At 41.2% G+C, this 24,394-nt stretch overlaps 1 protein-coding gene across 2 annotated transcripts in view; it reads left to right on the top strand.

Annotated features, from left to right (window-relative positions):
* Positions 1-5,168: 5,168 nt before the first annotated feature.
* Positions 5,169-24,394, top strand: part of LOC109890487 (apoptosis-stimulating of p53 protein 2) — a 43,484-nt gene continuing 24,258 nt past the window's right edge. The window contains exons 1-3 of one of the 2 annotated variants that reach the window (XM_020482427.2): positions 5,169-5,800; positions 22,254-22,401; positions 22,891-23,004. In XM_020482427.2, coding sequence (XP_020338016.1) covers positions 5,774-5,800; positions 22,254-22,401; positions 22,891-23,004 — 289 coding nt within the window. In that variant the 5' untranslated portion in view covers positions 5,169-5,773. The remainder of the gene's footprint in view (positions 5,801-22,253; positions 22,402-22,890; positions 23,005-24,394) is intronic. The other variant, XM_031828118.1, reaches the window with a different exon arrangement.

Raw genomic sequence — 24,394 nt, 5'->3', positions numbered from 1 at the left:
TGATCCGATTCTCTCTCCTATCAATACTAATTTAATGTTTGATTGATGCAAAATCGAAAGAGACAAGAACGTAGTCAAGATGACTAGCTTGATTAAGTCTCCTCCATGTGTATCTCATTAGGTAAGTAAGGGTTTCTTAGTTTCCAAATATCCCCTCTTTCTAATGTGTCCATAATATTTGTGATATCCTTGAGGGCACGGTGATGATAGTTAGTACAGTGATTTCCTTTACGGTCCATTGAGTCTCCCACCGTAATGATTTGGTGTAAATATTTTCAAAGAATTATAGATCATCCTGATTTGGACCATATAGATTAATGAGCCAAATCTATTTTTCATCCACTTTAATTTTCAAAAGGATCCACCTTCCTTGCGAATCATTCCTGACTATTTGCACATTCGGATCAACATTTCTGTTAATTAATATCACACCTTTTGAGCTCCTTTGTCCATGACAGAAAATGTTCACCACCCTGTTCCTTTTTCCACGCAACTTCATCTAAGTATGTAGAGTGAGTTTCATGTAAACAGTATGTTATATTCCTTTTCTTTTAGCTATGTAAAGACTGATCTTTTTTCTTATGTGCTAAGCCCTTACAATTATAACTGGCTATACTTATTTCACACCTTACCATAACTAGATACTATTCTCAGTCTACATTTACCATAATTAGTGCTTGTAAAGTTACTGCCATTAGAGGTATGATATTTCAAATGTCAGATGTTTAGAATTCAAGAAACAGGTTCTAGCTATATATATATTTTTATTCCCTTGCCTGTGAGCCAATGCCACAGATGTTAGAAAATTAAGTCAAGATATTATGTGTGTAGTAGTTGTGATATTGGATGTGAGAGTGTGTATGAATTCTGGATAAGAGTAAGAATATATAATGTGTGATGTCTGAATAAATAATAACCCGGGCCAATTTCTGTGGCTGAGTGTATGTGTGTAACATGAAGTGAGTATTGCCTTAATATTCAGGATAATAATTGTAATCTATATCGTATCACCAGCATAGTTGCATCATTACACAGCATTTCCATAGCAATTGACGTTTCACATGATTATGAGAGACCTTTGCTTTGCTATAGAGACGGCTTCACTACATTACAAATGCTTTTCACTGTAAGGTCTACCTACACCTATTGCATTCTGTGCATGTGACAAATAAAATTTGATTTGAACTCAAATCTTTGAAGTTGTTGCGTTTTATATTTCTGTTCAGTGTACTGTAAATGAACGAGACGATGTGGATGACATCAAGTAAGAGAACATGGGTAAGCTTGTTATCAAGGCAAAGGGTGGCTACTTTGAATAATCTCAAATATAAAATATGTTGATTTTTTACTTTTTGTTTTGTTTACTACATGATTCCATATGTGTTATTTCATAGTTTTGATGTTCACTTATTCTACAATGTAGAAAATAGTAAAAATAAAGAGAACCCATGGAATGAGTAGGTGTCCAAACTTTTGACTGGTACTGTATATACGTGCTTTTGACTGGTACTGTATATACGTGCTTTTGACTGGTACTGTATATACTGTATATACGTGCTTTTGACTGGTACTGTATATACGTGCCGTGCCCAACCAGTCCAACCATTTCAGAGTTTCCTAGTTCCAACTAGCACACGAATGCCGCGTGACATTAAGCGAGGGGAGAGATATGACACTATAGAGTACCACAGCGTGAGTCATATCCATAAAAATCACCTTGTCTGAGAGACATTTCCATGGTTATCAAAACGACACGCCAGGGTAAGCCTACACGAAACACAGCACTTATTTTAAGTTTCTCTAAAATCCCCTATGGAAAAAATCAATGGTTGAACCATTTCCCTGTTTCACCTCTAGCTTTTGTGGGTATTATGACACCACTGGGGCTCTATGCTGATAACGTTTGTAACCTCTAGCATATACATTCCCACTGTGCATGTATAATAGGAAACTAAGTAAATTATATTGTGCTAACTGTATTAAGTTAAAGCAAGCATTCAGACCAGCCTTTTTGATTGAACCTCCCTAAACTACATTACATTGTACCTGGATTTCGATGCTACTGTGGACATCCCTCTTTTCAACATGCTGTCAGGGGGGTGGTAGAAGCCACATCCCAGCACGGTGAAACAAGGAGGAGTTTATTGTTGCCAGGTGGGATTAAGCTGCGGTCACAACTTTGTGGGAAATTGGTATTTAACATATGATTGGATGAATCCATTTGAACTGCCCTCCAACTGGTAATTACTGGGAAACTCGTTTATCATCGCCAATGGGTGGGTGGATGCTTATGCCTCTCATATTCTAGTCGGAACTAGGAAACGCTGAAATTTACGATTTGCTAACTGGTTGTAGTTATACATATGCTGCTTTCATCGAATTAGCAACTCGGAAATGTCCGTGTTTTCTAGTTCCGACTAGCATGTGAACGCGGCATAAGCACCCACTTCTATCACATGCCTAGTTAAATAAAATAAAAAATTAACATGCTCAACTCTGATGTTGTTGACAAAGGAAAAGGACCTCTATAACCAACCTGCACTCAGGGGTAGTACATGTAAATCCGGAACATTCCAATTATTATATGTTACGTTTAGTATGTAATCTATTCATTTGTGGATGTCCATCATCAATTTCGTATGATATATTACAAATTACAATTCATATGATATGTTACGTTTCACAAAACATATATGTTAGGAATTCTGATTTGTTGTTGATAACCTTAGCTAGGTGGCCGATGTGGCTAATGCTAACATTAGCTAGGTGGCTAACGTTAGCTAGGCTAGAGGTTAAAAGGTTACGAGTTAGGTTAAAGGGTTAGCTAACATGCTAAGTAGCTAAAAAGTTGTTGCAAAGTTGCTAATTAGTTCAAATGTTAAAGTTTTCCGTGATGATATTTGAACGGTTGCGAGACTTTCTCGGTATACGCCTACCCATCCACCCTACTTTAGTTTTTGCCTTAAAGGTGCAATATGCAGAAATCGCTCCGCCTTTACCTGGATGCTAAAATTCTAATAGTTCTTCTAATTTCAGTTTGTGACAAAACAAGCAATGTAGAGAATCATTTTGACATCTAAACCACTGAAATATATTTTCAAAAACCCCAAATATAGTATTTTCAGCTTTTTGAAGCTGGTGTATAAAAACTGAAAGTAAATGATACAAAAAAATTATGAACGGGAAGCATCGAAATAGCGCACTTAAAACCCATCTACCTCTTCTTAGACTTGCTTTCAATGAGAATGACAGATCTATAACTCATATTACGTGGATGTGTACTCAGAGCATGTGTTGACCAAAAATGCAATCACTGACATTTTCAACCTGTCCCTGACCCAGTCTGTAACACCTACATGTTTCAAGCAGACCACCATAGTCCCTGTGCCCAAGAACACCAAGGTAACCTGCCCAAATGACTACCAACCTGTTGCACTTTGAAAGGCTGGTCATGGCTCACATCAATGCCATCATCACAGAAACCCTAGACCCACTCCAATTTGGAGTGGGTCTAGTCTCCCCTATTTTCCTCTCTGTTTCCCTATTTTTGTTCTCCTTTATCCTTGCCATTATGTTCCTTTTTTGGTAAAAAAAAATTCCCAGTTTCAAACTTGCACAATACCAAAAGTTTTCAGAAATCCAACAGATCCACAGATGACGCAATCTCTACTGCACTCCACACTGCCCTTTCCCACTTGAAAAAAAGGAACACCTATGTGAAAATTCTGTTCATTGACTACAGCTCAGCATTCAACACCATAGTGCCCTCAAAGTTCATCACTAAGCTAAGGACCCTGAGACTAAACACCTCCCACTGCAATTGGATCCTGGACTTTCTGACGGGACATCCCTGGTGGTACGGGTAGGCAACAACACATCTGCCATGCTGATCCTCAACACAGGGGCCCCTCAGGAGTGCGTGCTTAGTCCCCTCCTGTACTCCCTGTTCACCCACGACTGCGTAGCCAAGCACGACACGAGCACCATCATTACGTTTTCTGACAACACAACGGTGGTAGGCCTGATCACCGACAACTATTAGATAGCCTATAAGGAGGAGGTCAGAGACCTGGCAGTATGGTGCCAGGACAACAATCTCTTCAACGTTATCAAGACAAAGGAGACGACTGTGGATTACAGGAAAAGGAAGGCCGAGCACGCCCCCATTCTCATCGATTGGGCTGTAGTGGAGCAAGGTCGAGAGCTTCAAGTTACTTGGAGTCCACATCACCAACAAACTATCATGGTCCAAACACACCAAGACAGTCATGAAGAGGGCACGACAATGCCTATTCCCCCTCAGGAGACTGAAAAGATCTGGCATGGGTCCTCAGATTCTCAAAAAGTTTGACATCTGCACCATCAAGAACATGGTTGCATCACAGTTTGTTATGCCAACTGCTTGGCATCAGACCGCTAGGTGCTACAGAGGGTAGTGCGTACAAAACCAGTACATCACTGGGGCCAAGCTTCCTGCCATCCAGGACCTTTATACCAGGCGGTGTCAGAAGAAGGCCCTAATAATTGCCAATGACTCCAGCCCCCCTAGTCATAGACTGTTCTCTCTGCTACCGCACGGCTAGCGGTACCGGAGCGCCAAGTCTAGGTCCAAAAGGCTCTTTGGAAGCTTCTACTCCCAAGCCATAAGACTCCTTAACAGCTAATCAAATGCTACCGAGACTATTTGTATTGACACCCCTTTTTCTTTTTACGCTGCTGCTACTCGCTGTTTATTATCTATGCATAGTCACCCCCGCACATTGACGCTGTATATATCGCCTCGTTATTGTTATTTTATTGTGTTACTTTAAAATATATATATATATTTAGTGAATATTTTCTTAACCAACAATGCAGTTTTAAGAAAAATAAGAGTTAAGGGCTTGTAAGTAAACATTTCACAGTATTTGCCACGTGAAAAATCGGAATTTGGTCGCCCAAAAAGTCTTACATAACCATATATACCAAACGTAACATTTCATACTCATTTGACTGTAAGTTTACAATGTTACGGATAGTTTAATAAGACCGGGCCACTATAATAGCATGTTCGGCAGTTACATGCAACAACAAATTAGTATTCATAAAAACGAATCTGTTCATATATTTTTTGTAGTCCAATGTGCATGATAGCTCTAGTTTTAATTTCTCAACGAGTTGAACGCATGTGAACGCACACAACTCCTATTTACCGCTTCACAACTGATGATTACCACCTTCCCTCTTGGTTATGAACGCAGCACTATTATATTCGCAGATCGCGTCACTCGAGTTTGGGTTGGGTTGCAGTCGTTTGTTAATTCAATTGATAGCTTTCCTAGTGGGCAAATGCCCGTAAAGATACACATTCGTCTAAAAATGTTAGTCTTTAATAGATAGATTAAATATGGATTGAAAATTGGATTTAACAGTGGACTATTTCTGCCGTTCTATTATTCACGGCTGCACATTTGTACAAAACCTTTGTTGGGCCAAATGGCCATTTCGATCAGGTGGCCACCGGACTAATCCTGAGAAATTATTTCAAGGGATAGATAGATCGTTGTCATTGAGAAGGGCATTGTTACAATACCCCTGCAACAGGTCTCCAGTAAAGAAGACATCAATAATTGTGTAACAGGAGAATGTAAATTAGAGAGGCACTCGTGCGTATAATACACGGGGGCGACAGAAAAAAGGAATAAACTTGATCTTATGTCACTGATCTGTTGGGTTATCGAATACGTGAGGGATTTGATATCCTCGAATCGAAGATAGCAATAGCCGACGTTGCATGCGATACGGAGCCAATATGATGCCGGTGAGTTATTTTAACAGACTACATGTTCCTTTGATGTTATGATTAATATTTTGATTAGACAAGACAGAATTGTTTAGAATGTGCCCTCTCTCCTTAGGCTATGTTTTATCTAGTTCCTCAGCCTATAGCATCTAGTTCTCTATTATATTGAGACAAAGGCAGGATCTCCACACAAAATCTGAGTAGGTTTTTAGCACACTGACAATCAACATGTTGCTGGCAACAGTGGCATACAGTGTAAACAATAGCAGGTTCTGTAAATACTGTATATTTTTGTCATTTAGCAGATTTATGGGAGCAATTAGGGTTAAGTACCAAGGCAATGTCGACAGATTTTAGACCTAGTCATGTCAGGATTCGAACCAGCAACGTTTCGGTTACTGTCCCAACGCGCTTAACCGCTAAACTACCTGCCGCGCTTGTAGCCTTCACTTTTCAATTAATCCCTGGCTGCATTAATGACTTTCAGTAAACCCAGTCTTCCAATCCAGGGTAATAATACAGGACAGGATTGTTTGAATACCCCACATCTTGGCCAATTATGGGCTTCCTTGACCAGAGTGTTGTATGCAACATTAGGGTGATTAACAATAGTGGAATCGTAGGTTTGCCTTCAAAATAAAAGACCACAATTGAAACTGATGAAAACCGATAAACATTGTGGAATCATTGTACTAGATACTGCTAAACAAAGATGGAGTGTTATATAAATTCAACAAAATACAATAACTAGTTCATTTGACACAAAAGTAAAAATCAGTTGAAATTGCACTGCGGATGTTTAGACTTCAGAATTGCACTGGGGGCATACATATTTTTTTAAATATTTAACCAGGCAAGTTGGTTAAGAACAAATTCTTATTTACAATGACGAGAGTGGGTTAACCGCCTTGTTCAGGGGAAGAAATACAGATTTTTTTTTACCTTGTCAGCTCAGGGATTCGATCTTGCAACCTTTCAGTTACTGGTCCAATGCTCTAATCACTAGGCTACCTGCTGTAATGTTTGGATTCCAAAGCTATACGATACTACAGATAGCAAGTTAATTATCTCATATCTCGGAAAAGATGTGTAGTGTTGTACTTCTTGTTGATGAAATTCGTGCTAATGTTAAGTTTTTGAGTTTTTACCGCCTATAGACTCATTCATTCCTTGACTGAGAGCGCTTCTTGTCCCAGAATCGCCCAGAATGCACCTCACGGCCCATTGACGTAGCATGGGCAACGTTTCCCATCTCAAAGTATATCTGCCGTTGCGAATGTCAAACTCCACTCTGTGAGGCACATCGATCTGCAGGTTAAGATTGTAGACTCCTAAATTGATAGTGCAGTTTGTTTAGGCAATTTTACAGCGAACTAGCTTCTTTACATGCTGATATTTCTTTGGTATTAATTGTGTGTAGCTACGTTTGCTAGTTAGCTATCTAGCCAGACAGTCAGCCCATAGAGAGCATTGCATTATGGATTTTATAAACGACTTGAGATGCCACAGATTTCCACTAATGATTTTCATTATTGCTACCAACCTTACTATAATGCCAAAGTTAGACATTTGTTCACAAAAATATTGTTTTCACAGATTTGTTTTTTGAAAACTGTAAATTTAAAGGAATGAGTGGTTTGGAAGGAAAAATCCACTCCAATCTCACCAGTCAACCTACTATCTGTTTATTGAACATGTACAGCCTTACCTATGGATCCTGGGTTCATGAAATGGGGTTCCAGCCTACTCTGTGACACCCACAGATTACAATTCTAAAGAGTATGCACAAATATTAGTGTCGTAGCGCTTATTGTGGGACTTTATTTTCTCTAGTTTCATCTGTTTGCATCAGTTTCAATGGCAGACTTTTATTTTGAAGGTGAACCACCGATACCACTATTGTTGCTCATGCTAATGTAGTTCAGAAATTCCATGTGTTCTCTGAATGTCTAGCTATCAGGTTCTGCTTTCCTTATCATACCTCATGACATTTCAGAAATTAAAGAATGGTTTAAAATTATGCAGTATGCATATGAGGTTAACTGCCAGTTAGGCTACTACACCTTATTTAGCCAGAAAAACTTCAATGGACCACACACAAGTAAAATCCCAATTTAAAGGTTTGTGGTTGTCTGACAAAAACTAAGTGTATTCTGTCCATACACAACATTGTTGATAACATGGTGATAATGTTTTTGACCATTGCCTTTTTGTGTATGGACAAAATAAAAAACCTGCCTCCCGAGTGGCACCGTGGTCTAAGACAGTGCTTGAGGGGTCACTACAGCCCCAGGTTTGATCCCAGGCTGTCACACAACCGGCCGTGACTGGGAGTCCCATAGGGTGGTGCACAAATGGCCCAGGTTAGGGGAGGATTTGGCTGGGCAGGATTTCCTTGTCCCATCGCTCTCTAGTGACACCTTGTGGTGGGCCGGTGCCTGCAAGCTGACTTCGGTCTGCTGTTGGATGGTGTTTCCTCCAAGACACTGGTGCGGCTGGTTTCCGGTTAAGTTAGCAGTGCGCCTTGGCAGGGTCATGTTTTGGAGGAAGTATGGCTCTCGATCATAGCCTCTCCCGAGTCTGTAGGGGAGTTGCAGCGACGGGACAAGAGTGTAACTACCAATTGGGGAGAAAAAAAGCACCTAAAAATTTAAACTGTTTGTGCCCATTGAGAATAGCCTATTTCACTTATGGAAAGTCATAATTCATCATTACATGCTGACCACACCGCTCGCGTCGCATAATAAATGTACACATACATGTTATTCAATCAATGCACCCACACTGCTCGCGGGCGCCAACGAGCGTCTGCGTTGCCAAGCGCTAAAATAGAAGTCAGTTCTATTTGTGACGCTGAACGTGGTGCAAGTCCTGTCTCTCCCATCTCCTTGTTGGTTTATATACCCACGTGCCATCTCCTCATTGGTTATACCCACGTGGGTGATTGAAAGACAAACTGAGGTCGGTCGTCGTCGTGGTAATACTATGGAAGTTAGATGCCAATCGCCATATAAAGTCCAAAGAAGAAAAATCCTGGAAATAGGAGAGATGACTAGAAACGATTCGGCTGACCGTTTTATGGATTAATTGTCGGAGTGCATTTCAGGTAAAATAACAACTCAATGTCTATATCCTAGAACAAATTGGCTAGCAACACCAATCAAGCTAGCTAAATTGCCATCAATGTTTAATGCTTTTCGACCTTTCCCCAAATTAATATAATTGGTTCAGAGCTTTTGATACTACAACCTGCGTGTCGTGATCAAACTATCATTTTATTATGGATTTATTGTTGTTGAATTTGACCCCTTTTTTCTCCCCAATTTCGTGGTATCGAATTGTTAGTAGCTACTATCTTGTCTCATCGCTACAACTCCCGTACGGGCTCGGGAGAGACAAAAGGTTGAAAGTCATGCATCCTCCGATACACAACCCAACAAAGCCACAATGCTTCTTAACACAGAGTGCATTCAACCCTTAGCGTGCACTGCATGCGTGGTCCCTGGTGCGCGATGAGTCAAGGATATCCCTACCTGCCAAGCCCTCCCTAACCCGGACGGTGCTAGGCCAGTTGTGCGTCGCCCCACGGACCTCCCGGTCGCGGCTGGTTACGACAGAGCCTGGTGGTACAACTGGCAGTACAGCACCCTTAACCACTGCGCCACCCGGGAGGCCACAATATCATGGATAGTCAGTCCTTGAATCCATATCTCTGTCTATCATTTCTCCATGCCCATCTGTTAGCTTTTCACCAAAACAGAGACAGGGTGTCCGCTTTGTTATCGTTTCAACTACAGATTCTAGTTTTAAAGGTAAAAAAGCAAATAAGACAATTTTTTTGAAAAATGTATGAAAATAAATGTAACAATAGTTTGACAAATCGGTAAGCTTTGAAATAATATCAAACTCAATTGTTGATATTTTTCAGTGATAAAGATATGGATGTCTCATGGTAAATTATGCAACATGGGTCAATTTCGAGCGCCTCTATCGCCTGAATGTTTTGTCATTCATGTCCAAAAAGTCACTTTTTGACCACTTCTACCGTGGGAAAATGTGAATGGAAGGTTTCGTTCAAATCATAAGGGGTGCTGTCAAAAAGTGATTGAATTCATATAGAACATCCCAGTTTACAAAATGTAACCTTTATTGGGATTTTCTTTATACAACGGGTGGTTCCATCTGACTGCGCAATCCACTGTCTCATCTGCCCAGTCAGGCAATTTATAAACTTGCCATTGACTCCAGGTAAATGCACATTGGAGTGCAAACTGTTTAGGTGCAGATGATGCATACTTTGGTTGAGTGCACCCATTCATAGCAGTCTCAGGCCCTTACATCGAGAGTAGAATGTATACAATGCATAGTCATATGAGAGGTAGTGTGAGCCTCAAATCTTACCCCACACCCAGAGCACGACTGCTGTAACCAGTAAATAAGAATGTGTTTTAACCGACTTTCCTAGTTAAATAAATAAAAATAAAAACCACTCTTGGGTTTGAGACTTACAAGATCCTCTTTGTGTGCTGCAAGAAAGTGTGACTGAATTTGTTTATAAAACTGTACTATGTGAAACAAAATACAAACTAACATTCGTACAAATTTGAACAGGCTTTCCTGCATTGCTCTAATCTTTGTCAGTCGTAACCTGGATAGGTTTCTATGTTTAGATGTTCCGTGAGGTGGGTGCAGCGTTCCACACACAATGGGCACAATGGTATTCTATTATTAGCTGGTCTGCAGAATGGTAAATCCAGATATTATCTAAGCTCTTGAGTGTGTCACTTGTTTGGCTCCCTTGAGGTCCGGTGTTTCCAAGTGAGGATTTACTGTCCTTCTAGTCCTTGGACATGGTAGAGTACATGATTATTACTGTGTAACAATATACCCGAGTGATGTGTAAATTAGAGCCAACATGTCATCCTCAACAACATCTAAACGTTTTCCCCTTTCTTGTTCAACCAGACACTGATCTTTAAAAGCAATCTTGACTAATGAGTGGATGGCATATCTTGACAACAGTTGAACCTAGTGAAGACGAATACAGTTGCCTTATCAGTTGTGTAATTTTGCTAGTTAAACATGGGTTGGAAAGTAGACACAAAACAAGAAGTACAGCTATTTGAAGAACAATGACCCTGCATTGTTAAACTGTAATGACGGTGAGCGAAATATAACTCAGCATGTCTGTTTGTTCCTCTTGGGAGCCCTATAGTGTTGGCCCAACATCTTGTGTTTCTTTATATAGGTTGAGATCCTGGAAACTTAGTGTTAGCCCTGGTGGAACTCATAAATGTGGTGCTTAGGCTAAATCTATTTCAGGCTGTTCCATCATGTGGTTATGTGAACGGAGAATAGATTTTTACTCAACTTGCAAGGACCTCCTATCTTCAAGTGATTATTTAGCATGGTCAGGGGTGGTACAAATAGGGGTAAATAATAGATTAGTTTATAGGCTAGACCTAACTTTGTTTTCTTGTTCCAAATATCATTGATTACTATTGTTAAACTCATCTCACACCTGAGGTTACAGAGTGCCTTTGCAACTGTTACCACTGTGACCAGTAGCAACCAGACAGACAGACACACACAGACACACACTCTTTCTGCTGCTACATTTAGGCTATTTCTAAATTCATTAGGAGATTATTCAAAAGTACTGCTCCATGGCTGTGGTGGAGATATACAATGACATTTCCCATTGTCCCAAATGCCTATGTCAAAATGTAAACATTTCAGCGACTGGGTTGTGTTTGCTTTCACCCAGTACTGTTTTTCTGCTCCCAGAGTAAAGCTCAGCACAGTGGGGGTTGGGAACAGGGGGAGGGTTGCTACTGCTACGCTGATTCAATAGTCAAGTCACGTGAGCCTGGCCATATGGCCTGGGTCCAGGCCGCAGCTTAAAAACAGTGGGAGCTGACCGGCGGTGGCGGCTCGCAAGCCTATCCCAATCTGCCAACATTTTATTAAAGATCCACACAACCACAAGTCAAGGGTTAGTGCTAATATCTTTTTTAAAACATGGAATGGAGAAAAGGATACCGCTTTAACTGAAAAGGTCCCTGTTTCAAGAGGGAACACAACAGTTCTTTGAAGTTGGACTCCGTAGGATGGCTTTGCCCCGATGATGCATGTATTGACAGATGCTCATTTGTTGTATGCTGTTATTGGCATGAATAATGAATGACTCCAGTGGGTTGGATTACTCCTGTAGCTTGTAACTGCCGTCACAGCAAACTTAACTCTCTATTTCCAATTAATTAGCTTTCAATTTGTGTCCGTCATGCTATATCGACAATTCACTCAACCTGTTTAACCAAATGAAATGGTCAGTTGGTCCGATAACAACTTGCGTGTGTCATTTCAACTTGTTCTCTTCCCATGCCTACTTTTGAGCACTTCAGCATTTATAGCACCACAGCACAATAAGTCACAAAAAAAGGTTATTTTGATTTCCTCAAGGCAAAGTTGTTTTTTGGGAAGAAATTTACAGGCGCAAGAAGGGCTTTGTCAGTAATTAGATTTCGGATTAAGACCACCATCCACGATTCATTTAGTCTATCCCTATCAACAGTGATTTATTCATGATTACATGATAAAATACACAACCTTTTAGTTTAAATTTTGTTAAGAGATTATAGATTCTCTAGTCCGAGTCATCGTGGTCAAATGCCTGACACCTATGTTTATGTCGCCTAATAACAGAGGAACAATTTGCAATTACAGCTAATCTTTCCAAAGATCTCATAGCACTTAGCTCATCACCTTATTCTCTACCAATTAGAATCCCTTTTGCTAATGACGTTTGTTCTCAGTCACACTGATGCGCAATTAATGAGAAGCTTAGCCTCACCGATCTCATTAGATGCCCCACACTGTGAAACATTTTTATTTTATTTTTTACCACAGACTAGACCTCGCAGGCCAATGTCTGATCAGAATAGTGTTAAGTTGCCCCAGACACTCATCATGGGTCAGTTTTGCATTTTTAGGATTGGGGGAGGGGATGCTGATCCTACATATGTACTTAGGGGAAACTTCACCCCCAAGCTGTCTGATCTGTCTGAATAGAAGGGCGATGTTGTGTTATTAGGGCTGCTCCCACATGCAAAGTCAAAGTGCTCTGCCTTTCCCCTGTGTGAATCAGGGGAATTGTATTCAATCAAGCCGCCTGCCAGAAGTGTTTATATAGAATCTATCCATAGAATTAGAATGGATTGTTTTCAATTCCATCGTGACTTTATTAATACAACTACTGCCTATGCACACGTCTTATTCTGAAAACTGGAAATATCAGTATGTGGGGGCTACCTGGAATACAGTGTAGCCTATAGGACAAATTCTCTAACAGGAAGTAAAGTATTCTATTCTACTTCTGGTTCTCCAAGATATACAGTGGGGTCTAAAATTATTGACACCCTTGATAAAGTTTAGCAATAATAACTGTATAAAATAATTTGTACTAATATAATTGCTTAGAGAAAGTGATTTTGTTTAACAAGTCATACGTTATTTTTTAGGTAGGGGTGAAGTTTATTGACACCCCTAAAGATTCTTATAAATACAAATAGTCAAAAGTTTAGTATTTGGTCCCATATTCCTAGCATGCAATGGCTACATCAAGCTTGTGACTATAAACATGTTGGATGCATTTGCAGTTTGTTTTGGTTGTGTTTCAGATTAGTTTGTGCCCAATAGGAATTAATGGAAAATAATGTATTGTCACTTATTATAAATAAGAATAGAATATGTTTCTAAACACTTCTGCATTAATGTGGATGCTACCATGATTATGCATAATCCTGAATAAATCATGAATGATGAGTGAGAATATTAGAGGGGCTGGAGGCTGCATTTATTGTAGTTGGGAATTTTACCAAAGCAAATTAGAGATCAATGTTACCTATAGGTAGAAACTCAAACAGGATGTACCAGTGATGAGAACCATTCAACGCTGGTCTGACCAATCGGAAGCCACACTCCAAGATTGTTTTGATCACGCGGACTGGAATATGTCGGCCTCGGAGAACAACATTGATTTATACACTATAAATAATTGCATTGGAGATGTCGTACACACTGTGACCGTTAAAACCTACCCTAACCAGAAACTGTGGATGGATGGCGGCATTTACGAAAAACTGAAAGCGCGATCCATCACGTATAACCATGGAAAGAGGTCTGAGGATATGGTTAAATATAAACAGTGTAGTTATTCCCTTCGCAAGGCAATCAAACAAACGAAATGCCGGTACAGGCATCCCTTCGCAATTCAACGGCTCAGTTACGAGACGTATGTGGCAGGGTCTACACGAAATCACAGACTACAAAAACAGCCACGTCATGGATACCGACGTCACGTTTCCAGACAAACTAAACACCTTCTTTGCCCGCTCTGAGGATAATACAGTGCCACCGATGTGGCTTGCTAACAAAGACTGCGTGTGTCCCCCTCCCCCTTTTTCTCAGTGGCTGACATGAGAAATAGATTTAAATGTGTTAACCCTCGCAGGGCTGCTGGCCCAGACGGTATTCCTATCCGCATCCTCAGAGCATGCGCAGACCAGCTGGCTGGTGTGTTTACGGACATATTTAATTGCTCCCTATCCCAGTCTGTTGTCTCCATATGTTTCAAGATGGCTAGCATTGTTCCTGTACCCAAGAAGGCAAAGCTAACTGAACTAAATGACTACTGCCCCGAAGCCCTCACTTCTGTCATCATGAAGTGCTTTGAGAGGCTAGTCAATGATCGTATCACCTCCACCTTACCAGCTACCCTAGACCCACTTCAGTGGACTGTCTGATGGGCTGCCCCCAGGTGGTGAAGGTAGGAAGCAACATCTCCACTTTACTGACCCTCAACACTGGGGCCCCGCAAGGGTGTGTGCTCAACCCTCTCCTGTACTCGCTGTTCTCCCACGACTGCGTGCCCATGCACGCCTCTAACTCAATCATCAAGTTTGCTGACGACACAACAGTAGTGGGCTTGATCACTAACAATGACGAGACAGCCTACAGGGATGACGTGAGGGCATTCGGAGTGTGGTTTCAGCAAAACAACCTCTCACTCAATGTCAACAAAACAAAGGAGTTGATCGTGGACTTCAGGAAACAGCAGAGGGAGCTCCCCCCTATCCACATCGAAGGGTCAGTAGTGGAGAAGGTGGAAAGTTTTATGGTCCTGGGCGTATATATCACAGACAGACAGACAGTGTGGTGAAGAAGGTGCAACAGTGCCTCTTCAACCTCAAGAGGCTGAAGAAATTTGGCTTGTCATCCAAAACCCTGACAAACTTTTACAGATGCACAATCGAGAGCATCCTGTCGGGCTGTATCACAGCCTGGTATGGCAACTGCACCTCCCATGGTGGGAAAATCAAAAGAAATCAGCCAAGACCCCAGAAAAAATTGTGGACCTCCACAAGTCTGGTTCACCCTTGGGAGCAATTTCCAAATGCCTGAAGGTACCACGTTCATCTGTACAAATAATAGCACGCAAGTATAAACACCATGGGACCATGCAACCGTCATACCGCTCAGGAAGGAGACGGGTTCTGTCTCCTAGAGATGAACGTACTTTGGTGAGAAAAGTGCAAATGTCCTTGTGAAGATGCTGGAGGAAACAGGTACAAAAGTATCTATATCCACAGTAAAACAAATCCTATATCGACATAACCCGAAAGGCCGCTCAGCAAGGAAGAAGCCACTGCTCCAAAACCGCCATAAAACAGCCAGACTACAGTTTGCAACTGCACATGGGGACAAAGATTGTACTTTTCGGAGAAATGTCCTCTGGTCTGATGAAAGAAAAATAGAACTGTTTGGCCATAATGGCCATTGTTATGTTTGGAGGAAAAAGGGGGTGGCTTGCAAGCCAAATAACACCATCCCAACCGCGAGGCACGGGGGTGGCAGCGTCATGTTGTGGGGGTGCTTTGCTGCAGGAGGGACTGGTGCACTTCACAAAATAGATGGCATCATGAGGGGAGGAAAATTATGTGGATATATTGAAGCAACATCTCAAGACATCAGTCAGGAAGTTTTAGCTTCCCAAATGGGTCTTTCAAATGTACAATGACCCCAAGCATACTTCCAAAGTTGTGGCAAAATGGCTTAAGAACAACAAGGTCAAGGTATTGGAGTGGTCATCACAAAGCCCTGACCTCAATCCTATAGAGAATTTGTGGGCAGAACTGAAAAATCATGTGTGAGCAAGGAGGCCTACAAACCTGACTCAGTTACACCAGCTCTGTCAGGAGGAATGGGCCAAAATTCACCCAACTTATTGTGGGAAGCTTGTGGAAGGCTACACAGAATGTTTGACCCAAGTTAAACAACTTAAAGGCAATGCTACCACATACTAATTGAGTGTATGTAAACTTCTGACCCACTGGGAATGTGATGAATGAAATTAAAGCCGAAATAAATCACACTCTGTACTATTATTCTGATGTTCCACATTTTTAAATAAAGTGGTGATCCTAAGACAGGGAATTTTTACTAGGATTAAATGTCAGGAATTGTGAGAAACCAAGTTTAAATGTATTTGGCTAAGGGGTATATAAACTTCCGACTTCAGCTGTAGGTAGTTGGGAATTGTTTGATTATTTGTTAGATATTACTGCACCGTTGGAACTAGAAGCACAAGCATTTCACTACGCTCGCGTTAACATCTGCTAACCATGTGTGTGTGACCAATAAGATTTACATTTTATTTGATTATTCAGAATCATGGTAGCATCCACGCTAATGTAAAAGTGTTTAGAAACATATTATATTGTTATTTACAATAAAAGTGACTCTAAAATGACACAATACATTAATGACTATGTTTTGTTTAGCTTTTTTTCTCCCAATTTCATTACGATCTTGTCTCATTGCTGAAACTACCCAACGGGCTCAGTAGAGGTGAAGGTCAAGTCAGGCGTCTGCCAAACCACGCTCCTTAACACACGCCCGCTTAACCCGGAAGCCAGCTCCACCAATGTGTCGGAGGAAACACAGCTCTGCTGACGATCAAAGTCAGCCTGCAGGCGCCCGGCCTGCCACAAGGAGTCGCTAGAGCGCGATGAGCCAAGTAATGCCGCCCCCGGCCAAACCCTCCCCTAACCCAGACGACGCTGGGCCAATTGTGCGATGCCATATGGGACTCCCAGTCACAGCTGGTTGTGACACAGCCTGGGATCGAAGCCGGGTCTGTAGTGACGCCTCAAGCACTGCGATGCAGTACCTTAGACCGCTGTGCCACTTGGGAGGCCCCACCATTCATTTCTATTGGCCACAAAATAATCTGAAACAAAACCAAAACAAACTTTGAAGAGTCACAAGCTCTATGTAGTCATAACTTGCTAGGTATATGGGACCAAGTACTACTACACTTCTGACTACTTTATTTCTAAGAATCTTTAGGGGTGTCAATCATTTTAACCCCTACCTTTTTGAGACTTGTTATACAAAATCTCTTTCTTTAAGCAAATGTATACAATTATATAATTTCGCAAAGGGGAAAAGATTTCTGAGGGGAAAAGAACATTCCCCTGTTCTGTTAAAGGCTTGATCATCCACTGCAAGGATGCATCCAAAATGGTAACCTTTTCCCTACATAGTGCACTACTTTTTACCAGATCCCTATGGTTCCTGGTCAAAAGTATTGCCCTACATAGGGAATATGGTGCAATTTCGGATGCAGGCCAAGAGCCAGCAATGATAGCTCCCCTATACATTTGTGTATGGAAATACAAGTGTGCTACTTTGCATGTAATTTGATATTCGGCCGAATTGTTTTCGACAAGTCTTACAAAAGCCATGCATTCAGTGAGTGGTGCCAAGCAAACAGGGACATGCCAAGGAATTAGCATAAGCCCCCAATGTTCACGGCCCCTTTTTTCAGAATTGTAGTTGTAAATAAAGTATAATTATCTTTTGCTCATTATTTAATGATATTTGGGCATTTTCACAGCATTTTTAGGCCTTTTTAGACATCAACTTTTTTTAATGAGCCTTACCAAGTAGGGTGCACTTCATCTCTGATTGTCCTAGATGGCCTCAAGGCTCACTCAGATCTCCCAATGTGCCTACTGCTTCCCATAGCCCTTGCCCTATGTGATAAAATGACGGCCCAGTGCAGTGAAACAGAAAATGACAGCCTACTTCTCTTCACTTTATCAACCTCTGACACCATGCCCCACTTCTGTACTGGTTGAAGCATGGGTTTCCTTAAGATGTATATTTAGTCCAACGTTTTCATATTACCACTCAATAAATTAGTACATTAGTGTACGTGTGGTTTGGTTGATGAACAGCGTTAGTTTAAATATATTTGCTGTTGAGAAGTGTGGTATACAGAGGAACAAGCTGGGATCCAAATGTTTCTTTATGCAGCTTTACAAAGACACAAATAGGATTCAACTCAGCTATATACTGTTAAAGAGCGACTGCCTTTTAAAAAGCAATGAATCCCCTTGCAAATCCCCTATGTGGCATTGATAGGAGTCAGAAACAGTTATTCTAGTGTCAAAATTGACTACAAAATGTAAATACGCACATTTTGGTCATAAAGTCAGTCTCGTCTAAAACTGAGTTTGGAACATCTGTGCGTCACAATGGGTATTTGCCACTCCCCAATGTGTGCATGTCTGAAGGGAGGCCGGGAAGTTGGGAAGTGGTCTTTTTGCGGACATGAATTATCTTGTTTTCTGCAAACAGGAAGTCCTCTGGCTTTGCATGATGATGTCATATGGCAGAGTCTACCTTTAAGAGGGCACATGGCCATGATGTTATCCTAACTCTAATTGCCAGTCTGTGGATTTCTTGTACTCCTAGCGTGACTAGGACAGAAAGGCAGTCAGTCATATCCCCAGCTGTAGTCTGATCCAGTGCCCAGATTGAGAGCATATTTTAAAAGAGAACAAAAAAAAAGCCTCTTTTTAAACCTTTAGTGCACAGCTGCTTCAAACCGGATACTTGAATTGGTGCGTGGAGTGTCAGCTGGCAAGCTTGTGCCACGGTTTCACAAATGTAGGATCAGTCGGCATTATTATGGTTTAGCATTGTTACGTGTCTCTCAGCCACTTCTGTTAAATGCCAGATGTTTGTGGCGGATGTGGAAGGCTTTGTTATTTTATACTGTTGCCTCGGCATAATTATGTTTCTCTCCATAATCCAACTGTGCTTGACATCATAGATTTATCATGAATGGGTTCAGGCTTGAACACCTTTGACAAATTTCAGGAAATTGGTGGACAGCTCAGTTTGACAAATAATTTGAAAACCAATCAGATTGATAGTTTAGTAAGTTCTAAATCTCCTGATTTTATATGGATTCTCTCCAAATTATAACTGGTTTTAGGCAGAGGTTTCCGGAATGGTAGGTGCTGTAGGTTGTTAGTGGGAACGTAGTGCTGCAGCAATGGCAGAGTCTACAGGACAGCTTCCATGTTACTCTCAGGATGTGTCCCACATGGCACCTCATGGACCTGGTCAAAAGTAATGCACTAGGGAAAAGGGTGCCATTTTGGGATGCATCTTCAGTCTAAAGCCCATCTGTTACCTCAGTGATATAGACCTTTCAGGCCCCATGCCAGACCACCACTACGAAGCAACAAGTCAATGATCGCTTCTTGCATCCTCTATACCTTTGGGCAGCGGAGCGTGTTTGGCTTGGCCTGCTATTTATGGTGCGAAGAAATTGCTGACTTGCACTTGGCTCTATAACCCTTATGTCCCCCATATACAGTTGTCACAGTGGCTGGCTGCAGCGTTTGCGCATTTGAAATGAAACCATTGACCTATGTAGAATCTTGTGAAAGGTCAAATTCACAGAGCCTGCCCCCGTTTCTTGAGGACCAGTGTCCTTGACAGTGTTGCCTCTTCATCATGTTTTCCTTTTCAGAGACTGGAGCTTGGCTCTATTGGAATTTGAGACCCAGTTTTCTCTTTGAAAAAATTTTCAGAACTGCATTTGCTCCTTTATAATTCCAGAGGGGGTTCTGGAGTAGTTCCCAGACTGTCCCCATTCTGTCTTTGGGCTGGCTCACTCCAGATGTTGAAGCAACGCCATTATTATTTGTGGAATTCCCTGTGGTAACTTCTATGTAAAAGGACCCATAAGCACAACATGTGAAGTTCATAGGACCATGTCAAATTGGTTGACAAATGAAAGCCACAAGTCTATATTTTTGAGAAATTAAGGCATATATGCGTTTCAACCATTTTCCATCCTCAAAATTAGGAATAAACAAATTGTCAGACAGATGGAAAAGGGGTCTTAGAAAACATCTACCAGAAAGTCTTAAAAGGTATTAGAAATACATCAAAACACAATCATGTTGAATTAGACCCCTGCCAACTGATATCAACACAAAAAAAAATGCAACAGGTGACAATTTTAACTATTTTCTTAGTTACAGTTCATAAAAGGAAATCAGTCAATTGAAATACATTTCTTAGAACCTAATCTATGGATTTCACATGACTGGGCAGGGGCACAGCCATGGGTGGGCCTGGGAGGGCACAGGCTTTATTACAGACAGAAATACCTGTTGTTTAACCTGTACATTTTAGTGGCCTTTTGTCTCCAGCACAAGGTGCACCTGTGTAATGATTATGCTGTTTAATCAGCCTGTTGATATGTCATACCTGTCAGGTGGATGGGTTATATTGGCAAATGAGAAATGCTCACTAACAGGGATGTAAACAAATTTGTACACACAATTTGAGAACATATTTTTGTGCATATGGAACATTTCTGGGATCTTTTATTTCTGCTCATGAAACATGGGACTAACACTTTACATGTTGCATTTATTTTTGTTCAGTATAGTTTAGGATAACCTTTTTCTGTCTTCTGTAAGTTTAAGAAACATTGCCATGTGCCTTAAAATTCTGTTTCCAAAAACCCACATATCTTTAAGATATTTTCTGATTTCTCTCCTTCATGAGCAGGGATAGATTAAGAAATCATACGCTTTGTTTTTTAAATAGGCCCCACCAGTTAATTAGTGTTTTTACTGATATCGAATTTGTTTCATGAATTATTAAGGGATTGAAACTCAAATCTGTTACCAAATCGGTAACAGAATGTCAGAACGATTGGTAACGGAATGTCTGCATTTGAAATGGTACAATGGGAAATCATAATAGTCACAAACAGTTGCTACTGTTCTCCATTTTGCTGGCGTACTATGTTCAGCTGATAAATGTTTTCCTTTCTCCTTCTGTTGTCAGAGAAAGAGAAAGAAAAAGAAAAAGAAAAGTCAGGACAACCTCTCTACTCTCTATCTCTAACGTAACCTCTCCCGGCTCTTATTGACACCTCCCCATGAGCCCCATCTCTTTAAATTCTTTATTTGGTCACGGACACCCATGTTTCATACGTTTGGACACCACAGTACAGTAAACAAAAGTAGAGAATAATTCAGCACAGTAAATAAAAGTAGAATATAGTTCAGTAGAGTAAGGTACAGTACATTACCCTATAATGTACTATACTCTACTATATTTACTGTGTACTGTACTCTACATATCTCTACTGTGCTGTACTTTGATGTCCAAACGTGTGAAAAATGGACGTCTTTGATTGGTTCAGATTTGTTCTAGACCAACCACATTTGGTCTTGTTTGGTGGTGGAGCTCAATAAAATAATAGCCAGTGTGTAGAATAATACCTCCATATGCAAACGAGGATATTGCACCTTTGTATACGTATTTAGGGTGAATGACCTTCATATCCAAAATTATGCATTTCTGTGTAGTATAGATCAAGGACCAATGATGAAATTCTGTTGCCTCAATTCTGTTACCGGGTGTAAATCCACTTCACGTTCAATAACCAAAATAGATTTTTTTTCAAATTCAGGGTGTCATGTCATGTCTGCAGAAAGAATGGGATGTCAGCTATCTCTGAATCTTAATTCGGAGCAGATTTTTAAGTGTTTGGAAATGTGGTCACATAAACTGAGGGAGATTTAACTGAAATTCTGTTACCAAACTTCCAGTAAATGTTTTATTTTTTATGTTCATTGTAATTTCTTAAAAGTAGTCATTGTGCGTAGAGTTGTATGGTTTGTAAACTTTTAAATCAATGGTTTTTGTTTGGCGTACATTTTAAGTAAAAAATATGAGTCTCAGCCCAATTCCGTTACTGTGGAATTGCCCCTATTAGGAAAAAAGACCACACTGACAAATGACTCCCTGTAAGATTTTTGGATCCAAAATAGACATTGACCATCTGTTTGTTTTCGAATAGAACAGGTACCTAATGTGCTACTTACTCTGTTCTCACTATTTTTGCGAGTCCCCCACTGCGATGGGTTTTCTGAATTGGCTCAGTCTTTGTCTGGGGTTGGACCCAGATTTGTCTGGGGTTGGACCCAGATGTTCTTTTTAACAGGGTTTCTCATTCTATCATATTGTACATAGCACCAATGTCAAGTAACACTGTTCTAATGGTCTATTTTTCACTGTGTCTTAGATGTTCCTCACCGTGTACCTCAGCAATAACGACCAGCATTTCACAGAGGTGCCCGTTACCCCGGAAACCCTGTGTCGTGATGTGGTGGAGCTGTGCAAGGAGCCCGGGGAGGGAGAATGCTACCTAGCTGAAATGTGGCGAGGTTCAGGTGAGTTTCAGAACTGTTCTTACTCCGTCTGCTGCAGTAAAAATGAGACATTGAAGTAAGTAGGAGAGGAGTGCTAGAAGGGCATGGGCCCTTCACCGTAGTCATGTGTGAGACTGTGGTATTACTGCTAGACCAGCCAGGACATATCCTGGCTAACTTTTAACGGCAGTGTTAACTCTAGGTTTATGTTAAGGAGGGCTGCACTCATCAGTGTTGAACTGAAAGAAACCAATCGTAGGGCAAAGTTTTCAGTGGTGGGTAGGAGTAACCCCCCCCCCCCCCCCCCCCCCCAACAAAAACTGTTCCATTTCACTCTCTAGCCCCTACAGCTTCGATGTTCACTAATCTTAAAAGTGATGTAATAGGTGAAAGCAGTACCACTATCCCGTCAGATGTGAACACCTGAAGGGTAAGAGGCAAGGGACCAAAATGGAACCGTGCCTTGGACTCAAGAACCGCTTACTCAGGCATCTTTCTTTGTCACACCAGAACGCGCCATTAGTGACGGAGAGCGAATGCTGGACGTGCTCCAGCATTGGGGACAGCAGAGGGGGGAGGTTCGCTTCCTCCTGCGCCACGAACGGGCACCCTGCAGAGAGTCGGGTGAGAGCCACAAACACACATTTATCAATGCCCATCCCCCACCAGTACCCTGGATGTTAAATAGTGTGGTAACTGAATGTGTCAAGTGTGGCCTGAAAAATAGGGAAGCCTGGGTAGTCAGGTGTGTTTACTGACTGTTATGTGTGTGGTGTACACAATGTTCTATTCGTCCTATATTCCGTTACATTTGAGCCAAAGTTAATACAGCCGGCTACTATTCTAACTGGCAGACACATTTCGTTGTCCCCATTGTTGGGATGATGAATTTCAATACAATTGTTACCATATTAGAGTTGCTACATGGCCACAATTGGATTTGAACTATGTCACATGTGAAGTAAAAACTCAAAATAACAAAGAGAAAATATGTGATAAGATTGTATATATTCCTGTTATTTGGTGACGCATGTGGTTTTGACCATGGCACAATGCCAAGCATTCTAAACGTTGCTGAGATAATTAAAATCTCTGATCTCTTGCGGCTGCTGGGGACATCGTTATTTAACAGGGTACACTCTCATTTTATGTCTTGCCTGCATTCTCTCAGGCCCAAAGGTCACCCAGGATTTTTCTGACTGACTGCGTCCCACATGGCCTATGGGCCCTGGCCAATGTTGTGCACTATAAGGAATAGGATGCAGTTCATGATGCAGCCTGTGTGTGGTGATGATGATATGCCACGGGCACTGTCTGTGACTAACCTAAGCAATGCCATGCCACCCTGTGTGCCACATGGCCCACACATACCAAGACATATGTAAATGCCTGGCAGAAAGATTCTTCAGCTGTCCTTAATCCTTCTTTTGCTACTTTTGCGTTCTCTTCTCTATTTTGTATATTTTAAAGGAACTTACCATAACCCAGTGGCACTATTGTCACAGCGTCTGTTGTGGTTGTTGGTTGTAATAACACAATCCCCCCCCATATGATGTAGAATATGGAACACTTTAACACACTTTAAAGGTGCTACACATAGGATTTGTATTTTATTTTTGCATTGTAATTTCAGAAAATGTACATAATATATCTGCAGTAATAGTGAAATGACAGTTTCGCAGTATACTGACCTGCCAGTGTTGTGATTAGGGTTGCATATTTTGGGGAATATTCAGAGGTGGAAACTTTGGGAATTAACGGGAATATATGCAATTTAATACTAATTCCATATAAATGTAGATGTTTTTTTGCATTGGGATATATTTACCATATCATATGGAGACAGAAACATAAACCTTTTACCTCATCATAAGTAGACATAATTGCAAATTACAGGCCTCCAGGGTGGCACAGTGGTTAAAGGCGCTGTACTGCAGCGCCAGCTGTGCCATCGGAGACTCTGGGTTCGCGCCCAGGCTCTGTCGTAACCGACCGGGAGGTCCGTGGGGTGACG

The sequence above is a fragment of the Oncorhynchus kisutch genome, linkage group LG1 (genome assembly GCF_002021735.2).
Source record: "Oncorhynchus kisutch isolate 150728-3 linkage group LG1, Okis_V2, whole genome shotgun sequence".
In the NCBI taxonomy this organism is placed as follows: Eukaryota; Metazoa; Chordata; class Actinopteri; order Salmoniformes; family Salmonidae; genus Oncorhynchus; species Oncorhynchus kisutch.
The sequence above is the reverse complement of the archived record's forward strand: the minus strand, read 5'-3'. Positions and strand labels throughout refer to the sequence as shown.